At 35.6% G+C, this 20124-nt stretch overlaps 2 protein-coding genes across 2 annotated transcripts in view; one reads left to right on the top strand and one right to left on the bottom strand.

The window, feature by feature from the left end:
• LOC126979529 (zinc finger protein 429-like) overlaps nucleotides 1–20124 on the bottom strand; it is a 247894-nt gene that overhangs the window by 79832 nt on the left and 147938 nt on the right. The gene's annotated exons all lie outside the window — the stretch shown is intronic.
• On the top strand, nucleotides 4825–18493 carry LOC126979555 (uncharacterized). Its single transcript, XM_050828916.1, has 9 exons — nucleotides 4825–4916; nucleotides 6338–6390; nucleotides 7803–8031; nucleotides 9236–9450; nucleotides 10756–10983; nucleotides 11700–11804; nucleotides 13098–13258; nucleotides 15061–15183; nucleotides 17679–18493. The coding sequence occupies exons 1-9, from the start codon at nucleotides 4868–4870 to the stop codon at nucleotides 17695–17697; spliced, it is 1182 nt and encodes a 393-aa protein (XP_050684873.1). The 5' UTR covers nucleotides 4825–4867; the 3' UTR covers nucleotides 17698–18493.

The following is a 20124-nucleotide window of genomic DNA, read 5'->3' as shown; positions in this document are numbered from 1 at the left end:
AGATCCTCACGGTGACTGGTTCCCCCCCGTGGGCTCTAGGTCCACACAGGTCTTCTCCACACCAACTCTCCTCCTTTCTCATTCGGGCTTGGGACCGACAACGGTGGAGTTGACCTTACATTTGGCGCAATAAAACTTGCGCGCTATTTCCCATAATTTTCATATTTTGTTTGAACAATTTATGCAATACATGTTTATTATTTCATCGGCAGTGTGTTGAAAAAGCGCATATGAAACTCGTGAGCAACTTGCTCACTAGACACTCAACTGATTTATGACCTCGCCTATGACTCGGGCTGCAACCTACGGCCTCGTGTATAATGAGCAACCTAGCTCACTTGTTTCACAATATACTATAATGACATTTATGAAAAGTCACATGAGCAGTGTCGGCTTTTGTGAAGGTGCACACTGTACACACTTATTTTGACGCTATCCATGTTGTGTCATATTGGAAACGACGCTGTGTGCTGCGCCAAACTGTGGAAACTCATTCCACATTCGTACGTATTCACACTTTGTACGTGGCAGAAAATTCCTTGGAAACTGCACTGTCCGGGAACGCCACACATCCAGATGCTGGGGATGATATCCAAGTTTGTGGCGTGTCATATGAAGAGGTGGAATGCTCTTCAGAACATATATCTATTTTTTACTATAGTATTGTTAAGTTATTACTGAAATTAGTCAGCATCTGCGTTCTGACCAGGTTGTCCTCGACCTCCCCTCATTCTCGAATGCGCCAATGGGCTCAATCCCTAGCTATGGTACGCTAACCTCGTGGTAGGTCATCCCCTACTTTTAAGGTTACCTTCCCCTCTATCTTTCTCTTACCGGACTTGTATTTAGTCCACTTATTCCTAGTAGTTCTAGTTAAATGTCTTATCCAAAGAATTTTTTTTATTTTGATCTTCCTGGAGCCATCCGTCACTCCAGACCCTCCCTATTTATGGGTTACTTTATCATTACAGACATCCACTGCTGGACAAAGGCCTCCCCCAAAGATCGCCATGACGATTGGTACTGCGCTGCCCTCATACAACCTATTCCGGCGATCCTGACCAAATCATTGTTCCCATCTTGGCCTACCAACACTGCGTCTTCCATTTGAATACTTTACTGCCCCAAACGCCATCTGACCGTCGAACTATGTGCCTTGACCACTGCTACTTCAGCTACGCAACCATGAGGTACTTACAATGAATCGAATAAACTATCATCATTCAAGTAATTAGTCATTTAAACAAGTGTGATATTCTGTTTGAATTGGAATAACAGTTAAATCAATAACAAGTAACGTAGCTATAATGCAATTAGGAGCTTTAGTGAACCGATGCAATCCATTCAAGCATGATATTGAACAAACAATCGTGAGATAGTCGTTCCTCAGCAATTAATTTTGATGAAATTGCATAGATTATTGGATTATCTGGAAATTGATTATGGATCGTAAAGGATGAGCGTACTTTTATAGTAGTAAAGGATTAATAAAGTGAAATTTAAAGTACCTACTTGCCTATAAATCCAGTAATTTATGAAATTTTAATGGATTGCGACCTTTTGAAGCTAAGAGTTGCTTGATGCCTCGTCAGGGCAAAGCGTCGTCATAGAAAGCTCACTTAGGGATGAGATTGGTCTTTAGTTACCCTCAGCGTAATAAACATGAAAAGACACTATTTAATACCAACGACTTGAAAATTTAAATTTATTAATATTTGGACAGTTTTTCACTGAACACTTTATAATTGCGTGGCGTTGTATTCAAAGCGCGGTTGACACACAACTAAACAAAAACTTTACCTACTAGACACGTAGGTAGAGTTTTGCTTCAGATAATTTTTGAAGGTGATTGTGAGTCTTATAGTTGTTTATTGTACGTCAATGACCTAGTTACCTAATTAGGCAAAGTAACTAGGCTTAGATTATGGATTGGTCTCCGCTGCGCTCCAACAAGATACCGCAGGCGTAGTCACAAAGTGCGGCAACTTTTACTACGCCCAAATGATTTAGGACCGTTATACCGTAAACAATTTTCAGTGTGACGGTTCGGAAACTTTATTTTAAAAACTATGTATTTTTGAATACCGTGAGTATTTAATTACCTTAGTGTTATTAATATTACTTCACGTAGCTGTGAAAGTAATAAATTATTAAAAAATAAAATTTGTTACTCATTAAAATTATATTTTGTTGCCGGCGCAAAATTTGTTTTAACATTCCTACCGTATCATATGCGAACTGGAGTACATTGCCGTGGCGGAATTTATTAGGTAGTCAAACGTTTCTATCATCCGAAATAATGAAGGTTTCTACGATCTAATTGTGACAGTCATCACTACCATCATGTTCACGAAGCATCCTTACACAAACAATGAATACAAGCTCTAAAGATTGATGCATCCAAAATATGGTACTTTATATTGTTATCTAAAATAAACCTCAAATACCGTTCCAACATTCTAGAAAAAAGAATCTCCTCCATATTCCACTCATGCGCACAAACTATAGATCACACTCCTTTATACCACGTATTCGTATAATTTTAACAAACTAAAATCATCCGAAATAGATTTTTGTTCCAGTTTACGTAGTTTTAAGAAACATATTATACAAGATTATTTGCAAGTCACAGAAAACTAATATAATGACAACATACACTGGCCTTCAAAAGTAAGTATCACACTTTTAAAATTGGGATAACGTTTTAAGTTCACAAGATATACTTTCGAAATAAAAAGGACTCCAAAGAGAATTTAATTTTGTACATAAAAACTTTATAGTCGGTAACCTTCTTTTAAGAATTGGCTGAAAAAAAACTTCGCCAGGTGAGCGATACCTTCAAGCCTGCATCTCAGAAAGAGTCCAATACGGTGGAGACAGTGTACATGTGGGGGCTGGCATATCTTCAGAAGGTCGCACAGAGCTCGTAGCCATAGAAAATGGCACCCTCACTGGGCAAAGATATGCTCAAGAGATTCTCAATGAGTATGCAGGGCCGTATTTAGCAAATATGGGTGATGGATCGATGCTGATGCATGATAATGCCCGGCCACACGCGGCTCATATCGTACAAGAGTATATTCAGGAGGTCGGTATCAGCGTGATGGCTTGGCCATCAAGAAGTCCTGATCTCAACCCGATTGAACACGCCTGGGATGAGCTTCTGCGGCTAGTCAGAAATCGCAGACCACCACAGCACACCCTCAGGGCACTAAAGCAGGCCCTGGTAGAAGAATGGGATAATATTCCCCAACATCGGCTCCGAAACCTAGTGTTCAGTATGCCAAACCGGCTCGAAGCTGTAATCAGAGCTCGAGGAGGCAATACCAGTTATTAAAAATTAAATAACATGTAATACATTTCAGTTGATTTTTTTTACACTAAACTAAAAATGTCTATTTTCATTGTTTTATCTTTTTTAAGTTAAAAATGTTACTAATGTATAATTTTAGTTTCTAAGAATTAAAGCCTATAAAATTTGCAACGAAACGTTTTTAATCTTAAATCTCTACCTTCTATAGTTAAGAAAAAAAATTAATTTGAAAAGTGTGATACTTACTTTTGCAGGCCAGTGTATGTATACTTTAAGTCAATTTAAATTGCAAAAATGTGTAAGTTACCTAGTACATAGTAATGCCTTTAATTAGTTTAAGCATTTGTAAAAACGTAAAAAAAATACTATTTAATACCTATTTGTGGAGGCTTTTAATTGGCCCATATATAATAATGTAGATATATGTATTTGTATTGACGGCTGTTAGCCACCCTATGAAAAAAAAATAAAATAAAAAATATTAATATTGTAAATTATTTATTACTTTTTACGAAATAATTTATATTATTTAAACACGACTCATATATTCGATGCTTCTTACTAATATATTACAAACTAATTTGTTATGTATATTAAAGCTACTGTAAATTACCCTATTTGATTGAAAAGAATGGCCGTTGAGTATCTTATTTGTGTTCTCACGAGCTCAACTTTTTACGACCATATTTTGGTAAGTAATTCCTAAGAAATATTCGTAGTTACGATTCAAAAGCACTTATAATAATATTAATAAAGCCATTTAATTCCGAACTCAAAAACATTTAACATTTAAATAACCAATAATCTTAAGCTATAAAGTATAAACTATAAAATGTCTCTTAGTACGGCGTGCCGATTGGCAAAGGGCTCCTCCAACGATTTCCATCCACTCTTTTCTGTTTTGGGCAACTCTTCTCCAGTTAGGTCCTGCTGTTAATTTTACTTCATCTTCCCACCTTGTGTGCTGTCTTCCTCGTTTTCTTTTGCCATCTCTTGGGTACCATTCGGTAAGTCTTTTGCTCCATTTCCCCACTTTATCACGCATCATGTGTCCTGCCCATCTACACTTTTGTTGGTCGATTCGTTTGAATACGTCGGTAAGTTTCGTAATTTTCCTTAGGTCAGTGTTTCTTATCTTATCCTGCAGCTTATAACCGGCCATACTCCTCTCCATTGATCTCTGTGTAACGGCAAGTTTCACTTAGTTTAAGCCTAATTGAATAAAGTTTATTTGACTTTGTACAAAACCTAAAAACGTAAAACCATATTTGTAAAAAATTAAAAAGTAGTACGACCTCTGTCACTACATTGGTAATGGTACCTTCTGCTTATAGCTGTGGTCACCTACCGGACAAGGCTCTGTTTGGGGATAGACCCAGCTTATAAACTTATTTCCCCGAACAAATACAAACATTAATTATTAAATATATATTCTATTCATAGATGTTGTAAAATACAAACGTACTGTTGAAAATAACAAGACTTATTACAAATAGCAGTGAAGCATGAAATATATCGGCTCTACCAATTAACAATGTTTTATTCACGAATGAAATGACACTTGTATGGCTTTATATTTGTAGTGTCGTGATACTGTTTCGGTGTAAGTATTATATGAATTAAAGACAATTTGTTACATTTTTAAAGTGATATCACTTTATTGTGTAATAATCACTTCTGGGATTAATTACACAATTAAAACTGAAAACAAAATTTTATGTTGTTGTTTCTTAGGATATTACAACTGTAAAGTAGATCCTGTAGATGGAGATGAAAGATACGTCACTCGACCGGTTCGCTCAGTTGATAAGAGCGCTCGCACGGAACGCGAGAATCGCGGGTTGCAGTCCCGCATCGTTAATAAAATTTAGTTTACAGTTTTATTTGTAAACTAGCTGAACCGGCAAATTATTTTTAGAGCTAGACCGTTTTTTGGACATTGCAACATTACTTTATTTTTCTACAATAAACGTAGCCTAAGTTACTCCTCATTACATCAGCTACCTGCCTAACAGTACTTGAATAAATTAATTAAAAATAAACAAAAACATTTAATTAATTCAGAACTTTATCCCGTCCCACCACAATCAAATACCAAACATGTGGGTATTTTGACATATATTGGTCCAATATTAGATAAAATAGGTAAAATATTTAGGAAAAACAATATTAAGGTATCCTTCCGAACGAATCACAATATCAATCGAATATATAATGGCAAAGATCGATTAAATAAATTCGAAAAATCCGGCCTTTATAAACTAAGTTGTGACACTTGTATATATAGGTCAAACGGGTTGAAATTTCGAAATAAGATTAAAGGAACATATTGCCGCATGTAGGAATATTCATCCCGAAAATTCACACTTAATTGACACCGGTCACTCACACGGAAACAATAATAATTTTAATATTTTACATACATGTGAAAAACGATTTCGCTTGAATGTGTTAGAGCAATTAGAAATCATAAAACACAAAAATAATATGTTTACATTGTTGAATGAACAAACAAATTTGGTCCCTTCACCATTGTTACGTATCTCTTCTGGGGGTATTACGTCACAACAGCCGACCAATCATAGCGCGTCATTTCATGGGATGAGGTTATAAATGAGCGGTTTCCAGCTCATTTGATTCGGTCTCGTGCCAGATTTTGGCGAGTAATACGTCCGGAGGATGTAGAGGCGAAACACGTGTCAAATTGTTTAAAGACAAATATTGGCGGAATTAACACTAAAGAAAACTCAAATCCAGCGGGGAGCCGGCGGAGACGGGAGGCAGGGGCATCGACCAGCTCTCAAGTGCTACACATTTGTAATATTTCCGCATACGGTTACTTTGTGCTGTCAATAAATATTTAAATACAGTCCACTGTTTCTTTCCCCACCAGCCGGAAACCCTCATTTCATTACTCTTGTATTACATGAGAGTATTGTCTGCGGTGATCAACAAACATCAAGAGACCCTTACGATCCTTTGTCCTCCTATTCAAATAAAAAAAATTAAAACTCTACGTTGCAGGTTCGAACGGAATCAGAGGTGGGATTGAGGTTTCTACCGCGAAGGGCTATGTGGTAACTATTTATGTGATTTTAAGGCGGTATTATGGAGTGTTGATTATTTTGATTTCTATGGAAAAGAAAAACAAACGAGCGTAATGATGTTAACTGATCATCGCTGCCCACATTCTCTTGCAACACCAGAGCAATCACAGGAGCGTTGCCAGCCTTTAAGGAAGGTGTACGCGCTTTATTTGAAGGTGCCCATGTCGTATCATCCCGGAAACACCGCAGAAGGAAGTTCATTCCACAGCTTTGCAGTACGCGGAAGAAAGCTCCTTAAAAACCTATGGAATTGGCAATCGCTCGAGATTTTGAGACTCAGTTTTCCTATACTAGGCGAGGCTTTAAGGGAAGTGTTGTCGAAGAGCACTAATACCACAAATGGGATTTTCTCGGTGGTAAATGCGCAAATTTGAGTCTTCTGTGGTTTAAATTGGACATGGTTCAATTTACCCCATTCCGCCAACTTCTCAAGAGAGACCTCGATGGAAGACACAAGTTTCTCCCGGAACTGGTTGACAATTTCCCGAGAGAGACTTGCATGGCCTGTGTATACGCCATCATCAGTGCTGTCGTCTGCATAGCAATATAATATGTTAGAGATGTCCATCATATCATCGCTATGTAGACGAAACAGCGTGGGAGATAGTATTTAGCCTTGCGGCACTGCAGCGGTCACCGGCTTCCGGTTTGAGCAATAACCGTCGATAACGACCTGTATGCTGTGCCTAGTGAGGAAGCTGGAAGTTCACTTGCATAAGCTCTCGGGAAGCCTAAATAATGGAAGTTTTGAGAGGAGTGCCTTGTGCTATACACTATGATAGGCCTTCGCTATATCCAGTCTAACTGCCAGTCCTTCCCCTTGCTTTCGATATCCACCGCCGAGCATGGTGAAAGCCGTACTGTCGGTCATTGATCAACTTTTCTAAGAGCTGGCGGTTTAATTATGTGTTTACCAAGAGCTGGCGATTAATTATGCTCTCCATGATTTTGGAGGGCAGGGAGGTAATAACAATAGGCCTGTAGTTTATGTAAGTAAAGTGTGAGCAAAGTCTAAATAGACTCTATAGATCTCCGATAGCCCAAGCTGGGAGGTTTCTTACGGCCGTACCTAATATTCAGTCTATGGTAACTATCGTTGACTTTTCTGTCCCAATAAACTTATCGACGGTAACTCACCTTATCCGTACACGCTGTCTGTCAATGGGACGCGTCTCAATATAAGGCGATAAGAATGACTTATCGGGTATATTGGGACAGCTTCAGATTATTGATAGCTAATTACTCACAGTAGAAGGTAGTAATTTATGTCTATCTGTAGATAGTATATTAAAGGTAAATGATTTCCAGCTGAATCTAAAAGGTGGTGAATTCCATGGGTGTGATACTCTGTGGTAAGCCATAAATAAATCTTCCGTTTTCAGGTTTACTTAGTAATGGCAAAGGATTCTGATCAAAAGTACATTGGCTGGACTTGCGGCGGGGCAATAGTTTCAAAATGGCACATTTTGACTTCTGCTGCATGTGTAACGGACGTTGTGTACATGTACGCAATTGCTGGCTACGATACATACGTGCCCACTGATGAACTTGATAAAGATAAGTGCACTAGGAATACGAGGAAAAAGATAGTCCACCTTTATTCACATAGAGGTAAGTTTGACGTTGGTTAGTATTGCTTCGCAAAAACTGCGGTCGGTAACTGATTCCACGAAGAGCTTGGCGAGAATAATGTAAAACTTCTTTTTAAAATAAAGTAGTAGTAGTAGTAGTTAAAAAGGAACTGAAAAACACCCTTTTAACAGAAAACCGAACTAAAAAATAGAAAATTCTCCACTTTATAGTTTGGCTTATTTATAAAAGCGTGTTTTTTTTAAACTATTATTTGTTTTGTTGAATTAAAAATCTCTTTGGTATTCGAAAATTTCCTAATATTAGTTAAATTTGTTAAAGATAATGTTTGAAATTTAAAATTAACGTCAATTCCTGCCCCATAGACGAAAATTTTATAAATTAACAAAAATCTTATTTAAGAATAATTTTATCAAATTAATGTATTGTCATTATTCCTCGATAAATCTACGAAGTTTGAACAAAATCTGGCCGCTTAAGGTGGGTCAAAATCGCGCCCAAATGAGTCAGTTACAAAAAACATACATACAAGTGAAGCTAATAAGAAGCATGTAAAAATGGGCAGGTTTACCCTTTAATTTTCAGGGACATGTAGAGCATTGACGAATTTACAAGCAGTTACCTTAATTAATATTACTTAAAAATTTTATTAGTATTTGAAGAAAAGTATGTTCAAACTACAGGTATTTAATTATTTACAACTCATCGTCTTTTATAATAATTCTAAAAAAAAGTTAAAGATACACAATATAAAAATTGATTAAGGCAAAGAGTAAGCAGAACACACGCAAATGGTGTTTTAGACAAGTTTTATGGTGAATGTATAGCATTTCGAGCTGTGAACACTACTTAATCCTGTTACACATATCGTTAAGTCTTATTTGTAGGTTGCTAATGCTTGCTCTTGGTTATAGTTAACACTGCCGAGCCTTTTTGAACTACCACTTTTCTTTGAAGTTAAACAAGTTTTTTGGCATGGCGTGACGCATTATTTTGGTATTTCTCAGAAAAGTTATTCTTACAGCTTGTACTTTTTTGTGTAGGTTAATTTATTCAGATTAGTAGTGAATAACGAGGATTGTAAACTGTTTTCCACGCAAGAATTTTGAAAATATTGGCTTTGTTACATAGATGGCCGGCAGCTCATATCGCTCAAGGTCGCTGGCATTTAGTGTCGCCTTAAATGATAACTTTAAATAAATTATAATGGAGCAATTGATTGCAGATTACAAATTTCGCTACAAGGAAATGACCCAATGGGCTATGATTGACATAGCTTTGGCAAGAGTTGAATCACATTATATATTTGATGATGAGGTCTACACTACTTATTGTTCATACAAACCTACCATTATACCTATTAACTATGACTCGAAATACCAAGGACCTACAACTGATGTAATTATATTCGGTTGGGGACATAGACGTTACTGGCGAGAGGTGAACCAAATTATCATAATTAATATAATGTCGAATTTAGATTTTGTTTGGATTTCAAGACGTTATGTTTTCTTATGTGACTAAAGTTACCGACATAACCCAAATGATTGCGAAACTGAAGTGACAGTGGGCAGAACAGAGTTCGACGGACAGAGTAAAGCTCAAAAGTTTCAATTATTTAAATATAAAGTCTTATACCTACTATAGACAATGCGGCGAATGAGTTATTTGGACTTTACTCCTTCAGAATTAATTTTCATATATTGGCCTCCGGTGTGAAAAAATTATGGCTAAAATCTATTGAACGAATGACAGCGTAACGTTTTTGTGTGTAACCTATTCTGCGCACCTTTCTGTTTTGAACATAAAGTGAAAAAAGTCTTAGGTCTTAACCTAGAGACCATAGACCATCCTTAGATGGTCTCCGCTGTGCTCCAATAAGATACGGCACTACCTAAGAACAATAGGTTATTTATCACGGCAACTATTAGATGCTGGTGTGTGTGACAACTTGACACTCAATCGCATCTTTTAAATTTTGTAACTTACGCCTAGTTTTATTTTACATTGAAATTAATAAAATACGAAATACTTACTGATGATATGACGTGATCCCAGTGTCTTTCTTATATCTTGTAGTATTATTTTTACAAAGTTTTACAACCCGGCATTTCAATTATTAGGAAAGTTGAACAGAACATATTGTGGCATGTCAACGTCACACATTGTTCGAGACTGGCTCGAATACGCCCACTTGGGCGTAGTATTAGTTGCCGTACTTTGCAACTACGCCGGCGGTATCTTGTTGGAGCGCATATATTGGAGTATTTGATATCAATATCGTTAATTAATATTATTATTTTGGAGTTTTAATATAAATCACTTTATTATAAAGTGAAAATTATATAAAATATGGCAGAAAGTGGTGTGGATTGTAGATAATAGTACTATATACGACGATATAGTACGATATAATACTAGTGACAACCTTAGCAAACATCGATAGATGGTGGGAAAATATTTACAAAAAAAATTGTGTACTTTATAACGTTGATTTTTTAAGTATAAATAACACGGAAAACGAACGCAATTAATTTAAAATGCCAAAATACTTCCGTGTATTGTACGTTCCTTCGCAGCCATTTGTATTAGGTATACGTCAAAATTAGTTCTCTGGACGCTCGCGAGTGGCGCTTCAAAAATGCACTAAGTATTTGCTGAAAAACATATGGAACAGCCTGCGCAGTGGTATTTGTACAGGTCAGTGGTCGGAGCTGTCACACACACACTTTTTTTTATTTTTAGGAAGGAGATACCACTGACTACAATCAAAAGAAATTACACTATGCCTCGACAAAAATATATCCCCAGGAATTATGTAAAGAATTTTATGAGCCTGACATGCATTCAGCCATAGAAAGATACATGTTCTGTACACACGGGCGGGGGAAACTAGATGAAACCGGAAACCATATCAATGGAACAACAAACAAACTAATAGATGGGTGCTCCACAGTGTTGCAAAATGGGGAGGTAAGTAAGGGATACCAGTGGGAGGCTCCTTTGCACAGGATGCCGGCTAGATTATGGGTACCACAACAGCGCTTATTTCTGGCGTGAAGCAGTAATGTGTAATCATTACTGTGTTTCGGTCTAAAAGGCGCCGTAGCTAGTGAAATTACTGGGCAAATGGGACTGGAAATATCTTATGTCTCAATCTCAGGTGATGAGCGAAAGTGTAGTGCCTCTCAGATTTATTGGGTTTTGCAGGAATCCTGAGCGGCACTGCATTTAAATGGGCAGGGCGTATCAATTACCATCAGCTGAACGTCCTGCTCGTCTCGACCCTCATTTTGAAAAAAAGGGAAGGGAGATTATTACACAGATGAACAAACTTACAGACCTTGGATAAAAATTTAATTCAAAGCGAAATCCATGATACCTCGCGAATTAAAATCATTTGGAAATATTTAAGTATATTTGATTTGATATAATTGATAATTAATACCACAGATTGGGAATGAAGCGACCGCCCACAGGCTATTAATTGATAAATTTAATTGTACGATATTGCATTGTAACCATATTTTTATGAAAATAAAGGTGCCCGCTGAGTTTCTTGCGCCCGTTCGTCTCAGGTCTGAGGCATACTTTTTTGAATACGTGGTCGTTTTTGACTTTCAATAAGTGATGTAATATCATGATGATTTACAATATATTTTTTATACTAAATATATATCTGTTATTAGATACGATGGCAATGTATAGGAGTACAAGAAAAGGAAACTTTAGACAATTGGATGAAAATTAATAATACAACTTCAGTTAAGTATAAGAAAGTTGGAATATGTCAGGTGCGTATTTGTTTAACTCACCCTTTACTTCCGGGTGTTATCATTTTGACTATCACAGTTTCTAGAAAATTCACTAAAATATGACTATGAACATACATTACACTAAGAATATATTGAGAGGCACAGTTATAATTCGTTTTTTTTCAGTACGTATAATTTTTTTTAGCAATATGTTGTAACGCTACATTATGATTATAAACATTTAGTGCAGAAATTATCCTGTAATTTTTGTTTTTGTATTAATTTAACGAGGCGTGTATCTCATTGAAATAAAAACTTGTTCTTTGCTTATTGAAATACCTTTGTCTTTAAGTTGGTAAGGTTTAATTGACTTTAATACATAATTGAGCGAAGCTGAGCGGAGCTCCCACCGGGTGACTCCAATTGATTTCTGTGTTAATTTGTTTCTCGGCTATTTCTGGGCCAATTAAAAAAAAATTGAACTCATAGAAAGCTTTCGAAATTTTCTAGATTATTGTCGAGACAGAAATTTGAATTTCGACTTGATTCAATTATTATAATTAAAAACATACATGATTTAAAAATTATTCTAAATTAGCACGCGCTATTGAGCCAATAATAAATTGAGCCAATTGATCAAATCTTGTTTGATTAATTTTGTTTTGTTTTTGTACACAGACTTAATTTATCTCGCTTCGCTCAAATATACACCGCAGCGAAGCGGTATTTCGAGCGACTGCGGCATCGTAGTATTGATATAGCAATTATTATAACCACTTATATAAAAATGAGAACAGTTTTAAGCAAAACTTAAACTTAGAAATCATGACGACTATGGTGGAGAAAAGTTGTTAACGTTGTTAGTCGAGAAGATTTATGAATGAAAAATTATCATGCATGCAAATAAAATACTAATAATGTGAGAAAACTTGAGTAATGTTTTTACTACGGTCGGTTTATTCTACTGTATCTTGCAAAGCTTTTGTAAGTGATACAAATTATTTAAATATTTTTATTAAAAAGTGGCTCTGTCGTAAATCCAACTATTCCACAGCTGAATATGTAAGCGATCGGGCAGCTTGGGACTAGATAATGATTATTTTATAGCAATATCAATGCCAGTACATTACTGTATATTTAATTTAAGAGTGCAAAAAAGAAGGCTGGGAGAGTTTCATGTGCCGTTTCTTCTCTCTCAGAGAACCATTTTCTTACGCAGTGGTGGTAGTGTTTGAACTGACATCAAAAAGAATTGTAATAAATGCCATTTACGCCTTTTAGTGTAATAAAGAGACAAATTTTAAGAAAATAAATACTATTTACGCCTTTTAGAATGATCACGGCGGGCCTGTTGTAGCTTGGGTGGGTTCGCGAGAGGTAGTGATTGGAGTCGCATCTGGGTTCAGAGTATCATCACAACTGAAGTGCATTGGCCCTTGTTTAATGACCAGTACTTTTTGCAGTGGATATTTCTTAGATTGCATTTTAAGCAGGTGAGTTTATGAAATACATAATATGTTGTACATACATTATCGTAAGCTTTTAAGATAAACAGATGTGTAGTCTTTTCATTTCGTCACACGTTTCTCCTAGCACGTTTACCAGTGGGAGGCTCTTTTGCACAGGATGCCGGCTAGATAATGGCTACCGTGAAACAACTGCCGTGAAGCAGTAATGTGTAAACATTACTGTGTTGTGAAATTACTGGGCAAATGAGTTTCAACATCTTATGTCTCAAGGTGACGAGCGCAATTGTATGCCGCTCAGAATTTTTGGGTTTCTCAATCATCTCATTGTATGGGCAGTGCGTATCAATTACCATCAGCTGAACGTCCTGGTCATCTCGTCCCTTACTGTCATAAAAAAAAACAAATTTAATGTTAGCATGAGCACACACCTACTCTTTCTTTAAATTCCGATACTGAAAATCAGAAAACAAGGCGTATAATATACGTTGAGCTGGTCGAATTTGTAAAGTTATAATCGGCCAAAGCTGTAGTCAAATCAATTGTTAGAGAGCTTCATACTCATAGAACCTTCTACGTTTAAACGCGACGGCCATAGTTTCTTCAAATACTTATTTCTCAAATTTGCCGCACATGATTTAAAATTTATTTTCCACAACAAAATAGTATTTAGTATTACTCATGGGGTATATGTAGTATCTTGACGCTCGCTGTTGCAGTTGAAAAAGAGCCGTTTGCCCCTTTTTTATATTACGTGTGTGCATTTTGTGTGAAAAGTTTACTGTCGCACTTTTTGCACTCAAACAACATTTGCGTGCGACAAGTAAACTTTTTGCACTCAAACAACATTTGCGTGCGACAAGTAAACTTTTTGCACTCAAACAACAATTGCGTGCGACAAGTAAACTTTTCGCACTCAATGCACACACGTGATACTACTTTTCCCGCATGAGTAATACAAAATTTATTACTAGAACTGTACGTTTAGTTTTTTGCCCAATCATCAGCTGTATTATACCCCTTTACAGTTTTTTAATAAGTTGCATTTAAACAGTTAAAACATTTGTTATTTTAAAGTGAAATCCCTCACTTCTGGGAGTTAAACAAGACACACCAAGATTTACGATCCATGCGTCACACGAACGGTTGGCTCTGTTGGTAAGAGCACTCGGACGGAATCCAAAAGGCGCGGGCTTGAGTCCCGCATCATTCATAAATTATGGTAATAAATTTAATTTGTATAATTAATCCCAAAAGAGAGGGATTTCACTTCAAAATAACAATTTTTTAGACTTGAAAGAGCGACTCCATTAGTCAATTTCTTAACATGCAATTATTGGGGTTGAGTTGATCCCGTAGAAGAAGCCACAACCTGAGAGTTGAACAAGACATATCAAGATTTACGATCCTTGCGTCAGTCGGCAGGTTGGCTCAGTTGGTAAGAGCGCACGGACGGAACCCGAGAGGCGCGGGTTTGCCACATCGTTCATAAATTTTGATGATGTGATGAGCAGGGCGTTCAGCTGCTGGTTATTGATACGCCCTGCCCATTACAATGCAGTGCCGCTCAGGATTCTTGACAAACCCCAAAAATTCTGAGCGGCACTACACTGCGCTCGTCACCTTGAGACATAAGATGTTAAGTCTCGTTTGCCCAGTAATTTCACTAGCTACGGCGCCCTTCACACCGAAACAGTACTGCTTACAAAATACTGCTTCACGGCAGAAATAGGCGCCGTTGTGGTACCCGTAATCTAGCCGGCATCCGTGCATAGGAGCCTCCCACTCGTATAAATTGTAATTTGTATGTTTAAAATATTGACTTGTAGTACTAGAATCGTACAAGGGATAAAGAATGCAGAAGGAAAGTGTGTAGCGAGACCGTTCGATGACGTCGGCGGTGATATCACCATATTGGAACGAACTATTTCCTGGTACAACCATTCTGATGGGTAAGGTTCTTTTAACACAACTTAAATATTACTATACTATCCAGATTTTGTTTTCAAGGGGACTGCAGATGAAATGACAAATACAATCTTTGACTCATTTCATCTGCAGTCCCCCTGAAAACGAGATCTGGAAAGGTCTTGAAACGTCGGGTCAACTAAAATAAAAATGTAACTTTTACGCAAAAATCTAATGTAAAACGGTTACAATTACACGCGTTTGAATCCTTTAAAAGTGTGTTATTTTAATGTGTAACAAATTAAAATATTTTTATTCAAAATTGGATTCAAAATCACTTAATGAACGTCAGAAACTACTACCACCCATTCAAAATAGACTGCCTCAGACCTGAGAAGAATGGGCGCAAGAAACTCAGCGGGCTTTTTTTTATTTAAAAATATGGATTACAATGTGATATCGTACAAAAAACATTTATAATTAAAGGGCCTGAAGGTGTTCGCTTTTTTCCCAGTCCGTGATGTCATTAAGAAAATCGTTTATGCTGTAGTAACCTTTCCCACACAAACGTTTTTTAAATTTCAAAACACCTTTGTTTTGTACATTTTCTGGGATCATATTGTAGAAGCATATACATCGCCCAACAAAAGACTTACTCACTCGACCCAACCAAGTAGTAGGCATAACAATTTATGTTTGTTCCTCGTGTTAACATTGTGAATGTCACCATTTCTAGAAAATTCCTCAATGTGCTAATGAACATACAGAACAGAATTGAGGATACTCGCGTTAATCAAAGAAAATACTAATACTTAAGGCGACACTAAATGCCGGCGACCTTGAGTTTGAGACCGGCGGCGACTTTGAGACCTCGATATGAGTTCACGGCTCCTATGTTATAAAGCCAATATTTTCAAAATTCTTGCGTCGAAAATTTAACATTTTAACAGGCGCAAACAGTTTAATTGCTTACAATCCTCATTATTGATTACTAATCTTAATAAATGTACCAACACAAAAAAGTAAAAGCTATAAGAACAACTTTTATGAGAGCAGTATACTAAACAAATGCATCATGCCGAGAAAAAACTTGTTTAACTGCAAACAAAAGTGGTAGATAATAATAGCTCTGGAGTGTTAAGTTTTACTAACAGAAAGTATTAGCAACCTACAAGTAAGACTTAAGGGTATGTGTAACAGGATAAAATAGTGTTCATAGCTCCAAAAGCTATATTTTCACCACAAAACTTGTATAAAAACACCTTGTTTGCGTGTTTTCTGTTAACTCTTCGCCTTAAGGAGTTCACTACTATTAACTTACTAATAATATCTGCAATATGTCCCCAAACTATGAACAGATTTGCTAGATATCTAGAATTTGCGGGGAAGAGTATTTTTCTTTCTCTTACTTGAAGTCCAATTCGACAAAGCCATTTCGCTTGAGTGTCTTAAGATAGTTTATACTTAGTAACTCTACTGTCAATGGGTTTGGATGAATTGCTTCATATTCTTTGTTATTTGAAGAGTATTGTTTGATTTCTTATTTATTACGGTAGCCAGCTCTGGGGATCAGCATGCAAGTTCAACATTGAGAGAAAGCACAAAATGGCATCCTTATTAATCTATAGAATGCCTAGAATTCCTAAAAACATTGAACTAAATAATAATAGTTTATTTTATTGAACTCGGCAGAAGTATGTTAAATATTGATAATTACTATGCTCATATTTATAATTACTATACTGAACCTAATTAACAACCTAAAAATGTATATCTTTTGATGAATAAAATAAAACAGATATTTAAACTTATAATAAATCTCTAGACAAGTACACTAGAAAACCTTAGTAAACGCGTATTTATTATATAGGAATATAAGCAGATGTACGTGACATCAACGAAAATAATTTGTCATGTCAATATAGATTAAAAAATTTGTTAACTATTGTACGTTATTGATAGACAATGCTCGTCATGAATAATTGGATATGTGATCACCAAATAGTACACAATTATAATCAACAACTTCGAGAAAATCATTTTCATAAATTAAAAATAGTAAGGGTCTCATAAGATTGCCTTGGCAAACTCCAAATTTATAAATTTAGTACTGCATGAAGTTTCGCAGCAATTAATACTATGTTTGAACAATTCTGTTCTTCACTGTCTAAAGTCAAGGGCAGTTATAAAATTGATCGAATATAAAAAGGAATATTTCGATATTAGAAATATTTACAAACATTGCTTTTTCCAATACTTTTTGAGAAAATAGATATAATTTTTGATCTCTTTTTCATATGAATACTTTATAATAGATAGCTCAAGTGTCCTGGAACGGGGTAATATACCTTTTCCACGGGGTGTCTCCCCGTGAAAAAAGTATATTATTAATAGAAGGGACATAAAAATGTGCACAGAAACATTTTTGTTAATACATCCTAAATATTTTTGTTAACATCCTAATAGTTTTCGTCAGTAGTAAAATGACATTTTCGAGCATTTTAATATCTCATATATAACGCACATGTTTCTGTTACAGGCCAGCAGATAATGAATAGTATCATCACACGACGCCTTAAAATCACAAGTATTCCTTAAGATGATAATTCTTTAATGAGTTTGAAGTCACAACTCATAACAAAGAGTTGATTAAAGATACAATTAATAATAAAAACCGATGAAAAAATAATTCAAAAAGTCTTATTGAAAAAAGAGTTTTTTATCATGAAGCCACAACCTGAGAGTTGAACAAAGCATACAAAATTTATCAACGATGCGTCACTCCAACGGTTAGCTCAGTTTGAACAGCGCTCGCACGGCATTCGGATTCGTCTCGGATTCGAGTCCCGCATCGTTCATAAATTTAGTTTTCAAATTTAATTTGTGTAATCAATACCAGAAGTGAGGGTAATCACTTTAAAACATAACAAATTGTTTAGATTTGCAAGAGCAACATCTCAAGTCAATTTCCTAATATGCAAATATCGGGGTTGAGCAGGTTATCAACTGTAAAGTAGATACTGTAGATGAAGCCACAACCTGAGAGTTGAACAAAGCATACAAAATTTATCAACAATACACCACTCGAAGGGTTGGCTCAGTTGGAAGAGCGCTCGCACGGAACGCGGATGTCGCGGGTTCGCGTCCCGCGTCGTTCAGAAATTTTGTATTCAATTTTTATTTGTGTTATTAATCCCAGAAGTGAGGGTAATCCCATTAAAACATAACAATTTGTTAAGAGTTTTAAAATCACTCATTGAATGTCTTTACCAAAAGATTTACCACAGATATGAGAAGTAAGTAAACTGCATTAGAATTAAATTTTTACAAAGAATATCATACAATTAATAATTAACTCACGTCTTTAATTTTAATGTTGTTTTTTTAATTTCGAATCGAATTATTTTTCGCAGCTTTTTTGTGCATTATTTATCATTCTGTTGTATAGGACTTAAACTGTTTATGTTTGTGAACATATTTTTGATTTCAGTTTCTAAAAAATCGATAATTTGCCCATAATATTTATAACGGGGCAAGGCTTGTGGTTGTGTGTTGTTGTGGGATTTTAACACGACAGCAAGCAAAACGCAGTCAAACAAACACACGGTATCATTATTAGCAACAAACGTTACAATCGTAAAGATATGTACACTTCACAAAGTCTAAGATTATTTAATAATAACAAAATATTATAACCTGTCGTGCGCGTGCCACACAACCGCCTCGCTCGATAGCGCTTCCCTGACTGGCTCGGTGATCGCCCGGCACCCCATCTCGACCGCACTCGCACTACACGCCGATTACACCCAAGCCAAGACAAGTACCGAATAATCTACGTACTCGCTCGTGGCTCGACGTTCTTATATCGACTACGACATATTATATATACCTACACATTAAATTAATAAGAATTTATTAATTTACTAATAGGAAACTGTCAATATATTTTAAGTAATTTTTCTCTCAATGATTCTTTAGGATCTAAATTATAAATAGCGCAAATAACCCCCATCTGCACCATTAAGATGGTATTATTATCGACTGTATGGCCCCATAATGATATACTAAAAGACAACCTAATAATAAGTTAAAATCGTATGTGAATAAGGCAAACCGTACCTATGCCAGTTAATTTAATTATGTTCTTTATTATAATAAAGAAGAAAGAAAGACAGAAAGATTTTAGAAGAATTTTACCACTCAAGATACTTTTCAACTCTGTTGTCAGATCTAATCTAGAATATAACTCAGCTGTTTGGTGCCCATATCACAAAAAATATATATCACGAATAGAATCTGTACAAAAAAAGTTTCTTTCAAAGTTAAGTTTTTTTTCAAATAAATATATCCGTAATGATAGCTATGAGAATAGATTAAATACATTTCAAATGAGGTCTCTGCGAATACGTAGAAATGCTTCACAATTGCTGTGTTTACATAAACTTTTAAGCTATGATATGAACTGTCCTTCGCTTTTATCACGAATCGGTTTGCATGTGCCTGCCTTCAATTGTCGGCTTAGTACTTTTTCCCCAATGCACATTAAATTCCACCACAGTAACTATGGCTTAAACTCTCCTCTACAGCTAATGTTACAATTATATAATTGTATTTTTAATATAGATGAAAACACTGATATCTTCTTTTCAAACTTTCTTAATTTTAAAAAACAAATTTATATTGCTCTGCAAAATTTATAGATTTTTAGATTTTAAAATATCACATGTATTTCTTATAGTAATGTACCTATAATTTAAGTACATTCAAACTATTTTATTATATTTGTTGAATTCTTAGTGCATAAGTTAATAAATTGTATTTATTTGGTAAGCTTTTATGAATAAATAAATTAATAAATAAATAATATATTGTATTAATTTTAATATGTTCTTAACCGGAATGCTACAGAACTGAGTCTATTAGCCAATACTCCAATATTGAGCCCGATTATTTTGAAATATTGTGTAACGCCAAAGAATAAAGCT

The sequence above is a fragment of the Leptidea sinapis genome, chromosome 3 (genome assembly GCF_905404315.1).
Source record: "Leptidea sinapis chromosome 3, ilLepSina1.1, whole genome shotgun sequence".
In the NCBI taxonomy this organism is placed as follows: Eukaryota; Metazoa; Arthropoda; class Insecta; order Lepidoptera; family Pieridae; genus Leptidea; species Leptidea sinapis.
This window is presented reverse-complemented; position numbering and strand designations above follow the sequence as displayed.